Genomic DNA, 19,364 nt, shown 5'->3' on the forward strand with positions numbered 1-19,364 from the left:
TCTGTTCAACAGGCCTGTAATAATATCGGTGATTGTTCTTTAACAAATGAATTAAATATAGTCTTAGTTACTATCTGAGAAGAAGGGAATACATTTTTGCTTTAGAAAAACTGTTTACTTTCAGTTTGAAAATGACAAAAGGGAAGGAAGGAAAATGTGTTTTTCTTCATCTGGTTAGTCTGATTTTAATTAGTTGAATTGCATTGAAGAGAATTGGGAAAAATTAATTCCCTTAACATACTTTTACTTTGTATAGCTTTGGTTGTGGATGAATAAAAATGCTTTCTTTTTTAATAAAATGTTAGATGTGATGCTCTCAATTGTATCTTTGAAGGGTTCATATTGAGCCCCCTTCTGAATCTGTAAATCTACTTTTCCCTTTTATCTGAAGCAACTGTCTGGTCTTGTGTTTATTACATGCATTTCTGTTTTTATCCTTTCATGTGTGTAACTGAGCACGTTGTCAAGAGCTTGACCACAAAGACTAAGCAACTGTGTTCTTATCATAGGGTGTCCCATCCTGAGCAAATCTTTTTGCCGAACTCTGACTGGAAGATTAAAGATAGACCCAAGAAAGATGAGCACATTGGACCTCAGGTTCACCATGTTTATGAAGTGAGTTCTCATTCTAAAACAAAATTGATTCTTAAAAGTCATTTTGAAGGATATTTAAAGAGTAATAATGAAGTGATGAAACTGAATGATGTAAATTTGTTGCTGTTAAACTGTTAAATTTTGGGTCAAGAAGCAATGAATGCTAACCAATTTATATCACTAATTGGATTTAATATATATTTGAACAATCTGTGGGAAGGTTGATTTCATATGACTGTATTAAGATCTGGTGCTTTCCCAGCATATATGATGAATAAACTCTTCTCACTCTTCCAGCCGGGTTACAGGTATTATAACCGACGTTTTGATGACCAGCTCTGCCACCTTCATCAGGGCTGATGCCTGGGCATGTCTAGTCCGGTGGTATTTATACCCCCATCTCCTGATTTGTTAGTCCTCATCCAATCATTTTTCTGCTCTCCCAGCTTGCTTACAATCAAATTCCAGTTCTTGGGGCGGGACCTTCATCTTTTACCCACATAAGCTGTGATTTGATTTGCCTTATGGGTTTGTGGATGGTATTAACCTGGTATTTCTTCAGAATCTTGACAATCCTTCCAGAAACCATAGAAATATAGGGAACACAGGCGGTAACGACGGATTCCTTATTGCCTTTAGGTTTCTTGGTTTTCCCGTCAGGCCTTTTAAGGGTCTGATTTATTTCCTTTACCCTGTAGCAATTCTGTATCAACATCTTATTTCTTTGTGGAGCTTCTCTGGGTCTGAAATAGTTTTTGCCCAGTTAATCTAAGTAGAAAGAACCTCTGTATATTGGGAGGTGTAATGGTGGCTGTTCTTGTTGAGGCACAAGTCCGTGTGAGTGGGTTTCTGATAGACACCATGTCCGAGGCTACTATCCAGTCTCCATCGTGTTAGAATGTTCAGGAGTACGAGGCAGCCATTCTTCTCCAGCTCCATCATAAATTGAATGTTTGGATGTATACTGTTCAGGTGGTTGTGAAACTGTTGGAGTACCTGGAGTTGATGGGGCCACACTACAAAGGTGTCATCAATGTGTTTGAAGAAGCATTTGGGGTGTAGGTGCGATGAACTCAAAGCCCTCTCCTCAATGAAAAAAATAGCAATAGCCAGCAACAAGGGTGATCCCAAGGCCACTCCATCCATTTGTTTATAGTAGAGGAAGTACGTTGATGTAAGGATGGGTTCAAAAAGGTCAGTGGGACCCTTATCAAACCTTGGCCGGAGGAGGATCAAGGTGTCCTTGATTGGAGTTCTTTTTAACAGGAACACCATGTCGAAACTGACCATTATATCCTCTGGGGTCAGCTGGCTGATATACACTGCTCCAGTATTAATCAAGGGTTCTTTATCATACTGTACTTTCAAATGCTTCTTGGGTAATAATTTGCTTTGTAGGAATCAATCCCTTCGGCCTTCTGTTATAGACACCCTGCTTTTAGTTACCAAAAGGAAAGCATCTATTGACTTTCCAACATTTGTACAGCTGCATAACAATGGTCCGAGTGCAGTCGGTGCTGCGGTCATGGAAGTGGATTGGCCAACACGTTACCGAGACGAGCATCTCCTGTATATCCTACAGATGCGGACAGAAGGACCTTTATACTGCCACATGAATGCTACAATTAATCCACTCCACCTAGAGGTAGGCATCGCCTTCCTGTTTTCTATGAATGATCACTGTTCAGTAATTGATTCAATTGAGTCTGTGGAGTAAAATCTGAGGAGAAATCAAACACTCAGTGTTTAGGCCAAAAGTTTGACAAAATGATTATTTAAGTGACTCAGCCATTCTAAACCATGACAATTCGAGTTGATAGATGTGATTTTTATTCTTTGAAAAGTGCACACTTGCTGTGTAAAGTTAAGGAGAACTGTTTTTCCATCTGTAACAGCAGGAGCTCACAATGCGTAGGTAATGCAGGACTGAGAACCAGTTTCATGTGATGCAGTCAATGGAGCAGATTTATATTTGTACCAAATTTAACAGAATATAATTCATGTCAAATTGATTGGACACTCTTCAAAATGCATTTTGCATACTTAACATAATTGATTCTGTTTCAGATTTGGATGATGATAAAAAGTTAAAAGTAACAGATGGTCTTATGTCCAACTTAGAATTTTGTCACTGTTACTACTTGTTTCGGTGGCATTATTTTTTTTGATTGTCATAAATGTAACTTATGAGTTTTTTGTTCTTTATATAATTATAACCAAATGATGGTGTAAATGTTAAATCTATGCTTTCCATTTCTAGAAAAAATATTGTTGAGTGTATTTTAAATCATAAATATTGCAAAATATTGATGTTCAGAGGGATTTGGGCATCCTCACATTAAAAGTTAAAGTGTAGGTGCATAAGGTAATTTGAAAAGTAAATGGCTTGTTGGTCTTAGTTCAAGGATCTGTGTGTAAGAGTAAGGATGTATTTCTACAATTATGTACAGCCTTCATGAATCTGGTTCTGAGATATTGCGTACAATTGTGGTTGTTTTGCCTAAAAGAGGATATCAACCAGACTGATACCTCCTTCTTCACCCTCTTACCTCTTACACTTGTCACCTCCCAGCTTCTTACTTCACCTCCCCTCTCCGACCGACTCGCCTTCTCCCTCACCTGGTTTCAACTACCTCTGACCAGTTTGCACTTCTTCCCTCCCCCCACCTTCTAATTCGGCTTCAGCCATCTTCCTTCCTTGTCCTGCTCAATATGTCGACTATTTATTCCCCTTCATAGGTTCTGCATGACTTGCTGAGTTCCTCCAGCACTTCAAATGTATTGCTCAAGATTTTCAACATCTGCAGAATCTTTTGTGTGAATGACCATCGGGGTCTCCCACACTACCTGCCTGTCCTTATTGCCCTCCCTGCTAGTCATCCATCCCCTTATTTTTCCTATAGCTGTGTCATGACTAACTGGTCATATATGACACTTTATGCATCTTGGATGCTCTACAGAAAGTCCAACCACAGCTAGGGTACATGCATTACCTGATGGGAGTCCTGTGGTTGACGGAGAAGGACATGAATAATACAAAGTTCATTATGAACTATGAAGTGTATTTGTGAGTTGAGAGCAAACTTTCAGCTCCTCGTGACTCCATCAGATATAATAAAGAACTTGCCTTGCTGATGGTGTCCACTTGTCACTGCAAGTTGCTGGGAAAGCTTACCATGGATGGCATCTCTGACACTCAGGAGTCAGAAAGTAAATAAAACCGCAGATGCTTTATACTTTATACTTTATTGTCGCCAAACAATTGATACTCGAACGTACAATCATCACAGCGATATTTGATTCTGCGCTTCCCACTCCCTGGATTACAAATTGATAGTAAATATTAAAAATTTAAATTATAAATCATAAATAGAAAATAGAAAAATGGAAAGTAAGGTAGTGCAGAAAAACCGAGAGGCAGGTCCGGATATTTGGAGGGTATGGCCCAGATATGGGTCAGGATCCGTTTAGCAGTCTTATCACAGTTGGAAAGAAGCTGTTCCCAAATCTGGCCGTACGAGTCTTCAAGCTCCTGAGTCTTCTCCTGGAGGGAAGAGGGACGAAAAGTGAATTGGCTGGGTGGGTCGTGTCCTTGATTATCCTGGCAGCACTGCTCTGACAGCGTGCGGTGTAAAGTGAGTCCAAGGACAGAAGATTGGTTTGTGTGATGCGCTGCGCTGTGTTCACGATCTTCTGCAGCTTCTTCCGGTCTTGGACAGAACAACTTCCATACCAGGTTGTGATGCACCCTAGAAGAACGCTTTCTATGGTGCATCTATAAAAATTATTGAGGGTTTTAGGGGATAGGCCAAATTTCTTTAGTTTTCTCAGGAAGTAAAGGCGCTGGTGGGCCTTGGCAGTGGACTCTGCTTGGTTGGACCAAGTCAGGTCATTTGTGATATTGACCCCGAGGAACTTAAAGATTTGACCTGTTCCACTTGCGCACCACCGATGTAAATTGGGTCGTGCGGTCCGCTACTCCTTCTGAAGTCAACAACCAATTCTTTTGTCTTGCTGACGTTGAGGGATAGGTTATTGTCTTCACACCATGCCACCAGGTTCTTAATTTCCTCTCTGCACTCAAACTCATCATTACCCGAGATACGGCCTACAATTGTTGTGTATATCAGCAAACTTATATATTGAGTTTGATGGAAATTTGGCTACACAATCATAGGTGTACAGTGAGTACAGCAGGGGGCTGATTACACAGCCTTGTGGGGCACCGGTTCTCAGAGTGATTGTAGAGGAGAGCTTGTCCCCTATTTTTACAGCCTGGGTCCTGTCTGTGAGGAAGTTGAAGATCCAGCTGCAGATCTGAATGCTAAGGCCCAGGTTCTGGAGCTTAGGAATCAGTTTATTTGGAATGGTGGTATAAAAAGCAGAGCTGTAGTCATGAAAAGGAGCCTTACGTATGCGTCTTTATTCTCCAGTGCTCTAAGGAGGAATGTAGGGCCAGAGAGATGGCATCTCCCGTTGACCTGTTGCTCCGGTAGGCGAATTGCAAAGTGTCGAGGTTGACCGGTAGGCTGTGGTTGATTGTGCCATAACCAGTCGCTCGAAGCACTTCATAGCAATTGGTGTCAGAGCCACAGGTCGATAGTCATTCAGGCATGCCACCTTGCTAAGTGCAAGGAGCAGTTGAAGATGTCAGCAAACACTCCAGCTAGCTCGCTTGCACAGGCCCGGAGAACCCGTCCCGGGACGCCATCTGGTCCAACGTCACCTTCCTTGGATTTATCTTCAGGAAGGCCCTTCTAACGTCCTCCTTGGTGGCGATGAATCTCAATGCCACCAGGTCCGGTTCATCCAGAGGGAGCAGGATGCTCCTCTTCTGTTCGAATCTTGCGTAGAATTAGTTAAGTTCGTCAGGAAGAGAAGCGCCACTGTTGTTGATATTCCCAGCCTTTTCTTTGCACCCAGTGATCTCATTTAGACCCTTCCATAGTCTTCTGGCATCCTTTTGGTTAGCCTGGGCTTCCAACTTGGCTCGATATTGCCTCTTGGCGCCCTTAATGGCTTTCTGGAATTCACACCTGGATTCCGTGTAGCGACTGGTATCCCCGGACCTAAAAGCCGCAGCTCTAACCTTCAAAAGGGACTTGACCTCATAATTCATCCAAGGTTTCCGGTTAGGGAATACCTGGATCGTCTTGCGTCCTCCATGCATTTCCAAATAAAGTCCTTGACAGCTGAGGCATACTCATCGAGGTGAGTATGAAAAATCGGAAGTGAAAAGTCAAAACAAGTGCTGGAAGAACTCAACCAGTGAAGCAGTATCGGTGGAAGGAGAAAACATTTCAGGTGAGGAAACCTTTCTGGGAAATGGGGGAAGTAGAAGAGTGATTTCAGTTCTTAAAGCAGAACTTGTGAGGACTGAGGTGTAAGACAAAAGATTTTCCACTTTCTACCAGCTCTAACATGAGCCTGTCGCCAGTCACATGGCCCTCTCTTCTCCCCTTTCTGAATTGTACTGGGGTTGCTCTCTTCACCACTCCCTAGTGCACTCTTCTGTCCCCTCCCACCACTGCCCTTCTCACAGTGGCTTCCCACACTTGCTGAGGAGATGTGACACCTGTCCATTCACCTCATCCCTTCCCGCCATCTAAACCCAAACAATCGTTCCAGGTAAATTAGCAATTCCCTTGCACTTGTAATTTACTCACCATGTTCGGTCTTCACAATGCAACCTCCTCTACATTTGAGAGACTAGACATAGACTGGTTGATGGCTTTGCTAAACACGTGCACTCAGTCTGCAGGGGTCATCTGTAGCTTCCCTTTATTGCCACTTTAATTCTCAATCCTATCGCTATTCTGAGCTGTCTGTATGCAGCCTCCTCTGTTACCATAGTGAACCCAATATAAACTTGACAAAAAAAAATCATATATTTTAACCAGCCACTTTAGAAACCTTTGCAATGAACTTCGAACTTTCCAGTTTCAATGTTTCCCATTCTCAAGTCATCAAGTTCAACCATACATGTGTACATCATTCCTCTGGAGCCTTCTCATTTTGTTCCCCCTAGACAACGCTTTCCAAGCCCACAACCTCTGCTAGCTAGAAGGACGAGGGCAAGAAAAACATGCCATCACCCTGAGATTGTCCTCCAAGCCACACACGATCCTGACTTGGAAATATATTCCTGTTCCTTCATCGTTGCTGGATCAAAATCCTGGAGATGCTCCTTACAGCTCAACGATTGCAGCAGTTCAAGAAGGCAGCCCACCATGACCACCTCAAGGGCAATCGACATGTCCAATTAAATACACAAGAGATCCTGTAGATATTGAAGATCTTGAGCAACCCACACAAAATGCAGGAGGAAATCAGCAGGTCAGGCAGCATATATGAGGGAAATAAATAGTCAACGTTTCGGGCTGAGACACTTGGTCAGGATTTGTCTACTATAAGCCTACTGACTTTCACAGCTATCTGGACTATTCCTCTTCTCTCCCTGTCTCTTGCAAAAATGCCATCCCCTTCTCGCAATTCCTCCGTCTCCACCGCATCTGCTCTCAGGATGAGGCTTTTCATTCCAGGACGAGGGAGATGTCCTCCTTTTTTAAAGAAAGGGGCTTCCCTTCCTCCACCATCAACTCTGCCCTCAAACGCATCTCCCCCATTTCACGCACGTCTGCTCTCACCCCATCCTCCCGCCACCCCACTAGGAATAGGGTTTCCCTTGTCGTAACCTACCACCCCACCAGCCTCCAGGTCCAACATATAATTCTCCATAACTTCCGCCACCTCCAACGGGATCTCACCACTAAGCACATCTTTCCCTCCCCCCCCCCTGCATTCCACAGGGATCGCTCCCTACGTGACTCCCTTGTCCATTCGTCCCCTCCATCCCTCCCCACCGATCACCCTCCTGGTACTTATCCTTGTAAGCGGAACAAGTGCTACAAATGCCCTTACACTTCCTTCCTCACCACCATTCAGGGCCCCAGTCAGTCCTTCCAGGTGAGGCGACACTTCACCTGTGAGTCGGCTGGGGTGATATACTGCGTCTGGTGCTCCCGATGTGGCCTTCTATATATTGTTGAGACCCGACACAGGCTGGGAGATCATTTTGCTAAACACCTAGGCTCTGTCCGCCAGAGAAAGCAGGATCTCCCAGTGGCCACACATTTTAATTCCACGTCCCATTCCCTTTCTGATATGTCTATCCACGGCCTCCTCTACTGTCAAGATGAAGCCACACTCAGGTTGGAGGAACAGCACCTTATATTCTGTCTGGGTAGCCTCCAACCTGATGGTATGAACACTGACTTCTCAAACTTCCGCTAATGCTCCACCTCCCCCTCGTACCCCATCCATTATTTATTTATATACACACATTCTTTTTCTCTCTCTCCTTTTGCTCCCTCTGTCTCCCTCACTATACCCCTTGCCCATCCTCTGGTTCCCCCCCTCCCTTTTCTTTCTCCCTAGGCCTCCTGTCCCATGATTCTCTCATATCCCTTTTGCCAATCACCTGTCCAGCTCTTGGCTTCATCCCTCCCCCTCCTGTCTTCTCCTATCATTTCGGATCTCCCCCTCCCCCTCCCACTTTCAAATCTCTTACTAACTCTTCCTTCAGTTAGTCCTGACGAAGGGTCTTGGCCGGAAACGTCGACTGTTCCTCTTCCTTGAGGTGCTGCCTGGCCTGCAGCGTTCACCAGCAACCTTTATGTGTGTTGCTGTGCAATTAAATGTTGGTTTAACCTGCAAAACCACAGCCCTGGAATGAATAAATAAAGCCACCCTCTAGACAGCGCTCGTGCACTTTTATCACCTTGTTTGTCTTAACCAATCTCCTTATAGTGTCTTACATCTCATTCCTCCCTCTGGCTCTGGTCCTGAAAGCAGTCAACCCTCTACTCTCTTCTTCCCATATCTGAGGAAGAATCCATGACCCAAAACATTAACTGATATTTTTTGCACTAATGTTGCCTACAAGCCTAAGTTCTTCCAGCATTTGCGTTCTTGTTACACAAGATTCAGAGTTGATTTCTGAAACATAACAATATCTCAGCATCACAGCCCATAGAGAATAATAGATTTTTTTTTTAAAAAAAGCACTGTGAGTGGACAGCAAGTCAGGCAACATCTATAGAGAGAAGAAAAGGTGTTAATGCTTCAGGCTGGTGGTGTTTGAGGTAGGAGAAGTTTAGAGAGCAATGGGCCAAATGCTAACAGGAGGGACTTGCTGACTGGGCAACGTAGTCAGCATAGACAAGTGGTGCAAGGAATCTGCTCTGTGACTCCAGAACTTCCAACAATAGCTCTTATCGTTTCTGTTTCTAAGTCCTCTCATGCTGCCTGAATAGCTGAGTTTTCCAGGATATTCTTTTTTTACTGCATGTGTAGTTGAGTGCATGCATTTGCTTTTTGTTTTCTTCAAATTTTTTGCCATGTGAGCCCAAGGCCCGTGTGAAATTCAAGTGTAAACAATATAATCTTTCCAGAACATTCAGTATTCACTAAAGAATTTCGAACATTTGCAGTTAATTAAAAATTGCTTCAGCAAGACTGGTTGGGAAATACAAAGATGCTTTCGGGCTTTAGCTTATTGCATGCATTAGTATGCCTAGCAAGGAAATGTTTGTATGCTGAAAGTACACTACCAATTATTTAATTATTTAATAAAATCACAAACGTGTCTGCAAACATCTTGGATATGATTAGAGAGGTTTTCTCGGACAAGATTTAAAAATGTTACTAATGCACGAACAAGAGACTGAAGCACCCTGTAAAGTGCTGGCAATTTCATCTCAACCTGCTGATAACTTCCTTAATGTCAGGAAGTTTAGGGTTGTTGTGGAAATGCAGTAGGTGGAAACTTGCTGGCTGAGTTTCCCTGGCAACATCTAAATTGGGCATAACATCCAATGATGGGGATTGAACTTTCTCCAGTCCCTTAGCAGCTACACTGGAACATTTGACTACTGAACCTGTGCCAGGCTAGTCTAGGCAAAGAGGAAATTATGCATTTATTTGAATGCAGAGGAACTCCTAGAAGTGAAAAGACTGAGTAGTGAATAATTTACATTTTCATAAATGAGTTGGGGTTATGTTTTAATGTTTAATAGGATGTCACAGCTCAGGAACAGTCCCTTCCGTTCAGCATTTCTGTGCTGACAGGATGCCAATCTAATCGCATCTGCACTCAGTTGCCACTCTATTAGGTACCTCTCTCCTGCTACTGTCGCCCATTCGCTTCAAGGTTCGATGTGGTGTGCATTCAGAGATGCTCTTAGCACATCATTGGTATAATATGCGGTTATTTGAGTTGTCTTTCTCACTAACGAGGCATTTTTGACCATAGTTCACTGCTCTCTGGACGTTTTTTGTTTCTCACACCATTCTCTAGAGACTTTTGTACTTGAAAGTCCCAGGAGATCAGTAGTTTCTGAGATACTCAAACCACCCCTTTTGGCACCAACAATCAGTCCACGGTCAAGGTCACTTAGATTACATTTCTTCCCTAACTGAACTCCACGACTATGTCAGCATGCTTTTATGCATGGTCCCACATGATTGCTCGTTAGATATTTGCATTAACAAGCAAGTGTACAGATGTATCCAATAAAGTGGTCACTGAGTGTATTTATATGAGTAAATTAAATGCCTTTTGACATGCTAGGCCAAAAAGAGAAGGCAACTAACAACCATGATCCTTAAGAAGGAAAGGCACAACTCCCATGTTTCAATGCATGCTCATTACACCGAAGGTAATTATAGCCTGGTCGCCCATCATTCCCTCTGGATTTTTGTAGGAGTTTGAATTAGGCATTTCTAGGAATTAAGTCAGTCTGATGCAGGGTTTCGACCAGAAATGTCAACAATTCCATTCCGATGCTGCTGAACCTGTCAAATTCCTCCAGCAGATTGTTTGTGCTCAAGGAATTAGAAACTCCTGCGGTGACTGGACAGTTCAGCAGATACAGCTACCCATCCCTATCCTCACAATATGTTAAAGCAAGCAGTCATTCACAGCATGGAGCAGTGATCCCCACCGTTCACATCACTGCTTAAGGAAACAGCGTGGCCCCAATAAACCAAACCTCGATCTATACACAGCCACAATGACTGAAGTATGCACATGATGATTAGCCTTCACAATAAGCACAAAATAAAAATCTCCCTGTCATATCCCAGCCAGAGCTTCTTCCTCTTCACCTGGATTTTCGGACAAATTTGAAATACATCAGGGTTAGGATCAGAAGAGTCCTGGCAAACCCTGCTAAGAAGACTGAAGAGTTGAAAATATGGACTGTGCCTCCTATCAGGCACAAGTAGCTGGAAATAGCAGAGATACTGATCTCTGAACGGCTGCCTACTGGAACTCAAATAAAGATGTACTGCATGTCAGCTTAATCAAATCGTTATTCACAAGACTAATGATCTCAAAACATTAGAGTAGGCTAGAATGGTTAATACTTGTCTTGGGAATATTTTGGCCAAGGATTATTAATGTCTTATCCTGAATCAATACATGCACCTTCCTCATCTAATGTCTTGGCAAAAATGGGGAGACAGATAGATATCAATGTTTAGAGACTGGACTTGAAAAGTAGCAGGCAAACATTGGCAAATAAATTGGCACACAGATTTATTATTGTCATATGTACAGTGAAAAACTTTGTCTTGCATGCCATGCATATACAATAGGTCATTTACTTACAGGAGTGCGTTGAGGAAGGACAAGGAAAAACAACAGCAGAATAAAGTGTTGCAGTTACAGAGCAGATATAATGCTAGCCTTAAGTCCACAAGGTAGATTAGTGATTGAATGATATCAGAGAGTATACTGTGAGGCTTCCGCCAGTCAGAGTTGACCATGGGTATTGTGTCCTAGCTGTCTAGATCGCAAGCCTGGGCAGTACAATATGGAGAGCAAGCTGCTGCCCATGTAGCAAGTTTCCCCTCTTCACGCATCTGATGAACCCAAAGGAACGGTATAGGCCAATACAGTTTGGTACCAGTAGCATCACAGGAGTTGCTTGTCAGCATTGAACTCAATATAGGACTGTCTTAGGGACACCTGCTCTGGATTTTTCCCTCGTAGTTTACTCCCAAAGTCTTCCTCATGATTGGGAATAGCCGCAAGGCAGTGGAGGTTTGAGATCATAGTTTTCCTTCTCCTAGATGAGCTGCCAACCACAGCTGACAAGCCCGATCTGCCCAAAGCAACTGGGTTTAAGGCGTCAGTAACCTTTTGCCTCTTCTCCTGTCAATAGAAATGGTTCCGACGGGCTTAGTAGCTAAGCCACATATAAGGCACATATAAGCCAGAAGCTGGAGTTGGTTGTCAGAGACTATTTAAGGTGCGTGACATTGGGAGCATTTAATAGGTAGTGGGAGCTTGTCTCTGGCACCACCCCCAGCTTTATCATCCTGAAGGAACCAGAGAGAATATTACTAGTGGACAAGAGAAGAGGAAAAAAATGCTGTTTAGAGTTCTCAGCAGGAGCTGCTTTACTTTTAGTTTTTTCACAAGAGCCTTTCCAGAGCATTTAATGTGTTTTAAAATAGTGGACACAATGGTTAAAATTGTTCTGAGCATTGCATCTTATTATTAATGGTAATCAAGATTAGATGCAATTGGGGTGTCATGTGAGCAGTTGAAATGGCCTAGCAGATGAGATGAGGCTTAACTGCATTTAGTTTAACAGCATATCCAACACTTTTGGCGCAAAGTTTGCTAGAGTTGCATTTGATAAGGACACAGCAGCAGCAAGAGGCATATTAGGGAGCCTGCGCTTGTCCTTAATCAATAGGCATTGAGAAATAAACAATGGAAGGAATGTCAGGAAAATCTGTGCTCGGACCTTTGCTGTTTGTAATTTATATAAACAATTTGGATGTGAATGTATAAGACGTGATTAGTAAGTTTGTGGTGTTTTAGTTAATGCAGAAGGTCCTGAAAGAAATTACAGAGGGATCTTAATCAGCTCAGTATATAGGTAAGGATTGGCAAATGGCTTTCCATGCAGATAAATCTGAGGTATTGCATGTTGGAAGATGATCAGAGTAGGACTTGTACAGTGAAAGTAGGGCCCTGCTAGGGAACAGAATTCTAGGAGTGCAAGTGTATAATTCACTGAAAGTGGCGTCACGGGTAAATAGCCTGGAGAAGAGGGTGCTGAGCATTCACCCCATCATCCATCAGGACATTGAATATAGAACTTAGGAAGTTATGCTTTACTCATATGGGACACTGGTGAGGCCACAGTTGTAGTATTGTATCTAGTCATGGTTACTCTTCTGTGGGAAAGCTGTTATTAAACTAGAAAGAGTGGAGTAAAGATTTATCATGATGTTGCCTGTATTTGGGAGCCCGAGTTACAAGTAGAGGTTGCATAGACTAGGGCTTAATCCCTGGAGCGTAGGTGACTGAGGGGTAAAGGCCTTCTTCCAAACAGTATGACTCCATGAGTTAAGGGAATTCAATGTCTAGTCATAATGGAAAGGAATATTAAAGACAGGGAAGAAACATTGCATATAGAAAGAGAGAAATAAAAATTCAGAAGAAAACTTAAAAAGAGATTATTTAAACGGAGTGTTTAAACTAAAGTCATCTCATGCCTGTTGAAAAGAGGGAATTAACTCATAGTATTTAATTGTCTGTGTCAGGGAGTTTAAGTGACAGTCATTTACGTTTGTGATATGATTAAAGGGGTGCCTATACATGTACTGACAAGCTTAATTTACAAAATTAACTTAGTGGGTGATTATAACATGTTCTTAAAGTAAAAGGCCAACAGGAGAACCTCAGAGTTAATTTCAGGAGTATGAACTTGAACGACTGTAGGATGTTCACTACGAATCTGTTCTATCCCGAAGGATTGCAGTGTCATTTAATCATAGTTAATTGAGTGGTCGGAGGTACCTTCACAGCAGATTCTGGCCAAATTTGAATACGCATTTGGGGGAAGTGTTTTACTGCAGCAGAAACCTTTCCTTTACCAAAAAAAAAATGATATAACCATCTGGATTTGCAGTTTTTGGCAGAAATCCATAGGTTAACATTCTATAATGCATTAACTTATTAAAGCAGATGATGGATAGCATCAAGCTGTGCAGTATGCTACTCTGCTTTCAGATCACTGGGTGAGGTTAACTGGAGTGGCGGTTTCAGTAGATTGATTCAATTTACAGGAATAATATGCTGCTAAATTAGAAGTGTGCCCACCAAAGAGATGAAGTTTTCTGATTTTACGGCTGTCCTGGTTAGCAGTCAAGTTATTTTCAAGATGTATCATCTTTCTGATTATAGACTTCTGGTTCACCAGCTGTTGGGGAGCATATCACCTTCCGGGACCCTTCTACAACCTTACATCACATCACAAGACGACAAGTGAGGCTACCGCAACCGTTAAAGCATGATCGTACAAGAATTCTGGTAAGGAAAGAGCATTGCTAATGGTGGAGGAAAACATTTTCTCTTATTGATCCTTCTAGAGAATGCATTATTCGTGTATTTGTTGTGCACTCTAAACTGTATATAGTAACTGAATGCTGGTGTTGCCGTCTCCCACAAGACTAAATAATGTTGTTTTGATTTTGTTTATTGCATTATAATGTGTTCAACAGAGTCCACCTAACATTTCTGCCCTTGCATATCTGTTAAACTAATGTGATATTTTATGTCGCATAAATAACTTAAAACATCTGGCATAAAAATAATCTGTGGAGCATTGCACCATAAGGTAAAGTGAAATAAACTACAGTGGACTGTCGACACATGATCAAATGGTGTTAAATCTGAATGATTTCAGGTAATGACAATGTACTAATAAGCCGTTAAGCTTTCATAAGGTTCATAAGTTATGAAAGGGAAAATTAACATAGAGGCAGGGAAATTGTTTCCATTGGTAGGTGAGGCTAGAACTAGGGGAAATAGCCTCAAGATTTAGGGGAGTAGATTTAGGATGGAGATGAGGAGGAACTGCTTTTCCCAAAGAGTGGAGAATCTGTGGAATTCTCTGCTCAATGAAGCAGTGGAGGCTACCTCAGTAAATATACTTAAAACAAGGTTGGATAGATTTTTGCATAGTAGGGGATTTAAGGGTTATGGGAAAAAGGCAGGTAGGTGGAGATGAGTCCATAGTCAGGTCAGTCATGATCTTTTTGAATGGTGGATCAGGCTTGATGGGCCAGATGACCTAATCCTGCTCCTTTTCCTTTATGTTCCTAGAATGAATCTGTGCTGTGAAGCGTCTAGTCCAAGAATATATTGTTCTGTTTTAAAATTTCAAAGGTTTTGCTCAATAGGTGTGATTCTGTGTTTTTAAAAAACCAGGTAAAGTTTGTGCAGTTGCTCCTTTCGTATGAAGACGCTTTTTCTGATGACCATGACCATGACCAATCCAAAGACCATGATAGAATCACTGAAAGACCGCAACAACTTGGGCATTCAGCCAGTGTGTGAAAGGCAACAACTGGGCAAATAAAAGAGAAAGGAATAACAGTAAATAAATAAACAATAAAAATTGTGAACCTGAGATGAAGAGTCCTTGAAAGTGAGTCCACAGGTCGTGGAAACATTCCAGTAATTAGGCAAGTGAGGTTGAGTTAAGTGACACACATCAAAGTTGCTGGTGAATGCAGCAGGCCAGGCAGCATCTCTAGGAAGAGATACAGTCGACTTCCTGACGAAGGGTCTCTGCCTGAAACATCGACTGTACCTCTTCCTAGAGATGCTGCCTGGCCTGCTGCGTTCACCAGCAACTTTGATGTGTGTTGCTTGAATTTCCAGCATCTGCAGAATTCCTGTTGTTTGAGTTAAGTGACCCCCTTTGGTCCAAGAGCCTGATGACTGAGAGGTAATAAATGTTTCTGAACCTGGCGGTGTGAGTCCGGAGGCTCTTGTAATTTCTTCCTGATGGGAGCAGTGAGATGAGAACATGACTTGGCTGGTGGGGGTCCCTGATGATGGTCTATGATGTCCGTGCCAACCATGATGCCAATTTAAACTGCACATCTGCTTGCATGTGGTCTGTATCCTTCCATCTGTTTTCATGAGTGTCTAGATGTCTCTATAAAATTGTTATCATATCTACTCCCACCATTTCCCCAGGCACTTACCTCTATCTCTGTTTAAAAAAATGCACATAAATTTCCTTTAAGCTTTCCTGCTTTCACCTTTGAGCAATGCCTTCTCAAAATGGTTGTTTTCCACACTAATGATTGACCCTATCTATCCCTCTCATAATTTTTTAACTCCTGTCAGGTCACCACTTATTCTCCACTGCTTCAAACAAAGCATTCTGAATTTGTCTAACCTCTCCATCTAGGTAAAGCGCTCTGATCCAGGCAAGTTCCTGATGAAACTCTCTTGCACAGTCTCCAAACCCTCCCCATCTTTCCTGTAATGCAGTAACCAGAACTGCACACAATGCTCCAAATGTGTCCGAACCAAGATTTTGTACACTTGTGTGTCTTCCCAACTTTTATTCTCAATGCCCTGACTAGTGAAAGTAACTATACCATATGCCTTCTGTACCACCCTATTACTTGTGTTTTACTGAATAATTTCCTCTTGTACTTGACCTTCCAAAGTGTAACACCTCACACAACTGGATAAGCTTCAATTAGCCATTTCTCTGCCCACATTTCCCACTGATCTATTCCTGTTGAATCCTCTGACAAACTTCTTCACTATTCACATCTCTATTAATTTTTGTGTCGTCTGTAAAGTTATTGATCAGCCCACCTACATTTTCAAAGTTCCAGTGCTGATTACTGCGGAGCACTATGGATCACAAACACAACCTTTCAGCTGAGTTCAACAGAGCTCCATCCGTGAACATAATGCTGAGTGCAGCACTGCACCAGGCGGTCAGATTGCCAAGGCAATGCTGAGTTTCATATTGCAGTGCTGAGCCATGAAAGCCAGGAGCATACTGACCCACGAAGAGCAACTTCCCACTAGTTTTCTTCAGAACTGGACCAGTAAATTGCTCACGAGTACGAAATCTAGCTATGTTAATTATTCTGCCAATCAGAATACAGGTGTCCCCTGCTTTTCGAACGTTCACTTTACAAAACCTCACTGTTATGAAAGACCTACATTAGTACCCTGTTTTCGCTAACAGAAGGTGTTTTCACTGTTACGAAAAAATCAGTGCGCGATAAAAAATCAGCGCGTGATAAAAGGCAGCACGCCCCAAGCAGCCGCTGTCCCCCAGATTCGGAACGGCATTGCTTTAACACGTGCCTGTGAGCAGCTGTTTGCAAGATGAGTTCTGAGGCATTGGAAAAGCCTGAAAGAGCTCGTAAGGGTGTTACACTTAGCGTAAAACTGGATATAATTAAGTGTTTTGATCATGGTGAACGAAGTAAGGACAACGTGAGTTTGGCTTGTGGAAGCTGACGAAGATGATGTTGAAGAGGTTTTGGCATCCCATGACCAAGAACTGATAGATGAAGAGCTGATGCAATTGGAAGAGGAAAGGATAACAATTGAAACCGAATGCAGTAGCAAAACGAACGTGAAGCAACTGCGTGAGATTTTCGCTGCAATGATAAAGTACGACTTTAATTTTGAAAGGGTACGTAGGTTTCGGGCATATTGGCAAGATGATTTGAGTGCTTACAAAGAACTGTATGATAGAAAAATGCGTGAGGCTCAGCAGTCAAGCAAGCCTTCCACATCAGCCACAGCAGACAATGATCCTCGACCTTTGACATCAAGGCGGGCAGTCATAGGAGAAGATGAGCCGCCTGCTCTAATGGAAACAGACGTCGAGATGACACCCCACCACCCCAACCCCTGGGCCACAGACAGATACCGATTCGTGGAGAATACAGCAGTAGCTGGGAGGCACACAGCACATCTTTAAGAAAAAGGCCAAAATAAACATGCTAATTAAGTAGGTGCCGCCCCACACGTAAATGTCGGCCCAGATCAGAGGCGATGCAATTGGCACTGATCTGGGCCGACAATTACGTGTCGGGTGGCACCTAATTAATTAGCTTGTTTATTTCGGCTCTTTCCTTAAAGATGTGCTGTGTGCCTCCCGGCTACCACTGTACCCCTGCATGTTTCGCGGATCGGTATCGGTCGGTGGCCTGGAGGGTGGGGGCCACTGCACCACCCCAACCTGCGATGACTCAGTCTAACACACCATCATCAGTGTGCTCTGCGCTGTTTTCCCAATTCCGGTAAGTGATACTACACTGTACGTACATTATTTCTATTTTATATAGGCTGTGTATTTTTACGTGTTATTTGGTATGATTTGGCAGCTTCATAGCTTAAAGGTTACTAGAGAATGCTTGTGCCGTGTTTTTGCCGACGGCACTTGCATGAGATTTTTGCTACAGAGAACAGTGCAATAATGATTGTGGAAAAGTATTTCTACTTTATATAGGCTGTGTATTTATCATATCATTCCTGCTTTTACTATATGTTACTGTTATTTTAGGTTTTATGTGTTATTTGGCATGATTTGGTAGGTTATTTTTGGGTCTGCGAAGGCTCACAAAATTTTCCCATATAAATAAATGGTAATTGCTTCTTCGCTTTACGACATTACGGCTTACGAACCATTTCATAGGAACGCTGTACCTTCGGATGGCGGTGGAAACCTGTATGACTTTCACTGAGACTGTGCTAGCTGGGACATATTCCTCTTCTGCCATTTCTAAAGAATTTGCTTCCACTGCATACACGTTGACATTGATATGAAAATGAAGAGTGTCAAGGCTTTATTTATTATGCTGCTTTGGGGTTGGGCAGTAAATACTGACTTTAGCAACAGTGCAGAGATCCTGAAAAAACTTAATAGGAAAACACTGCCAATTCTGCCATTGTTAAAAATATTTTCTTCTTTTGTGGAAGTCATGTCACTGCACATTATTGATAACTCATGCAAAACTGAATTAACTTTTCAGTGGTGTCATGGCATCAAGTTATTGAGTTTAGAGTGATAGGGCATGGGAGAAGACCCTTTGGCCCACTGAGTCGTGCTGACCCACAACCACCTGTTTGCATTATCTGACATTCATCTATTTATTTATTCTCCCCACATTTGCATTAGCAAAATGAATGAAGCGATAATTGCTCAGGATCAAAATCAGAGTTGGTGTCACTGACTTGAATGAAGTGAAATTTGTCATTTTGTAGCAGCAGAACAGAACAAAGACATAAAATTACTATAAGCTATAAAAAGGCATAAATAATACAAAAAGAAGGAATAATGAAGTAAAGTTCATGGGTTCACAGACAGGGGAAGAAGGTGTTTATGAAGCACTGAGTGTGGGTCTTCAGGGTCCTGTACCTTCGCCCTGAAGGTATTGACAAGAAGAGATGTTCCGGATGGTACAGATCCTGAGCAAAGGATGCCACCGTCTTGAGGCATCACTCCTTGATGATGTCCTTGAAGCTAGTGCACGTGTTGGAGCTGACTGAGTCTAGAATATTCTGAAGCCTTTTGTGTTCCTGATGCAACCAGTCAGAATGCTTTCTACCGTACATCTATGGATATTTGAAAGTGTTTGGTGACATATCAAATCTCCTGAAAATCCTAATGAAGAAGAGCTGCTGGCATGCCTACTTCACGATGCATCAATATATTCGACCCAGGACAGATTGTTTGACATGGTGACATTGGAACTTAAAGCTGCTCACCTTTTCTAAAGCAGGAAGCATACTCACACAATTGTACATGTGCAGATGGATCCACAAATTATTAACAGTACTTCCTGAAATAATTATGCGCATGAGCCAAAAGAATTCAAATGCCTGTTACTAATTGAAATTTTACAAGCTTTTG

General features: G+C 42.4%; 1 protein-coding gene across 1 annotated transcript in view; it reads left to right on the forward strand.

The window, feature by feature from the left end:
* itga8 (integrin, alpha 8) overlaps window positions 1-19,364 on the forward strand; it is a 270,386-nt gene that overhangs the window by 199,287 nt on the left and 51,735 nt on the right. Inside the window, exons 24-26 of the mRNA XM_072253739.1 lie at window positions 510-615; window positions 2,081-2,239; window positions 13,862-13,987. Coding sequence (XP_072109840.1) covers window positions 510-615; window positions 2,081-2,239; window positions 13,862-13,987 — 391 coding nt within the window. The remainder of the gene's footprint in view (window positions 1-509; window positions 616-2,080; window positions 2,240-13,861; window positions 13,988-19,364) is intronic.

The sequence above is a fragment of the Mobula birostris genome, chromosome 3 (genome assembly GCF_030028105.1).
Source record: "Mobula birostris isolate sMobBir1 chromosome 3, sMobBir1.hap1, whole genome shotgun sequence".
Taxonomy (NCBI): Eukaryota; Metazoa; Chordata; class Chondrichthyes; order Myliobatiformes; family Myliobatidae; genus Mobula; species Mobula birostris.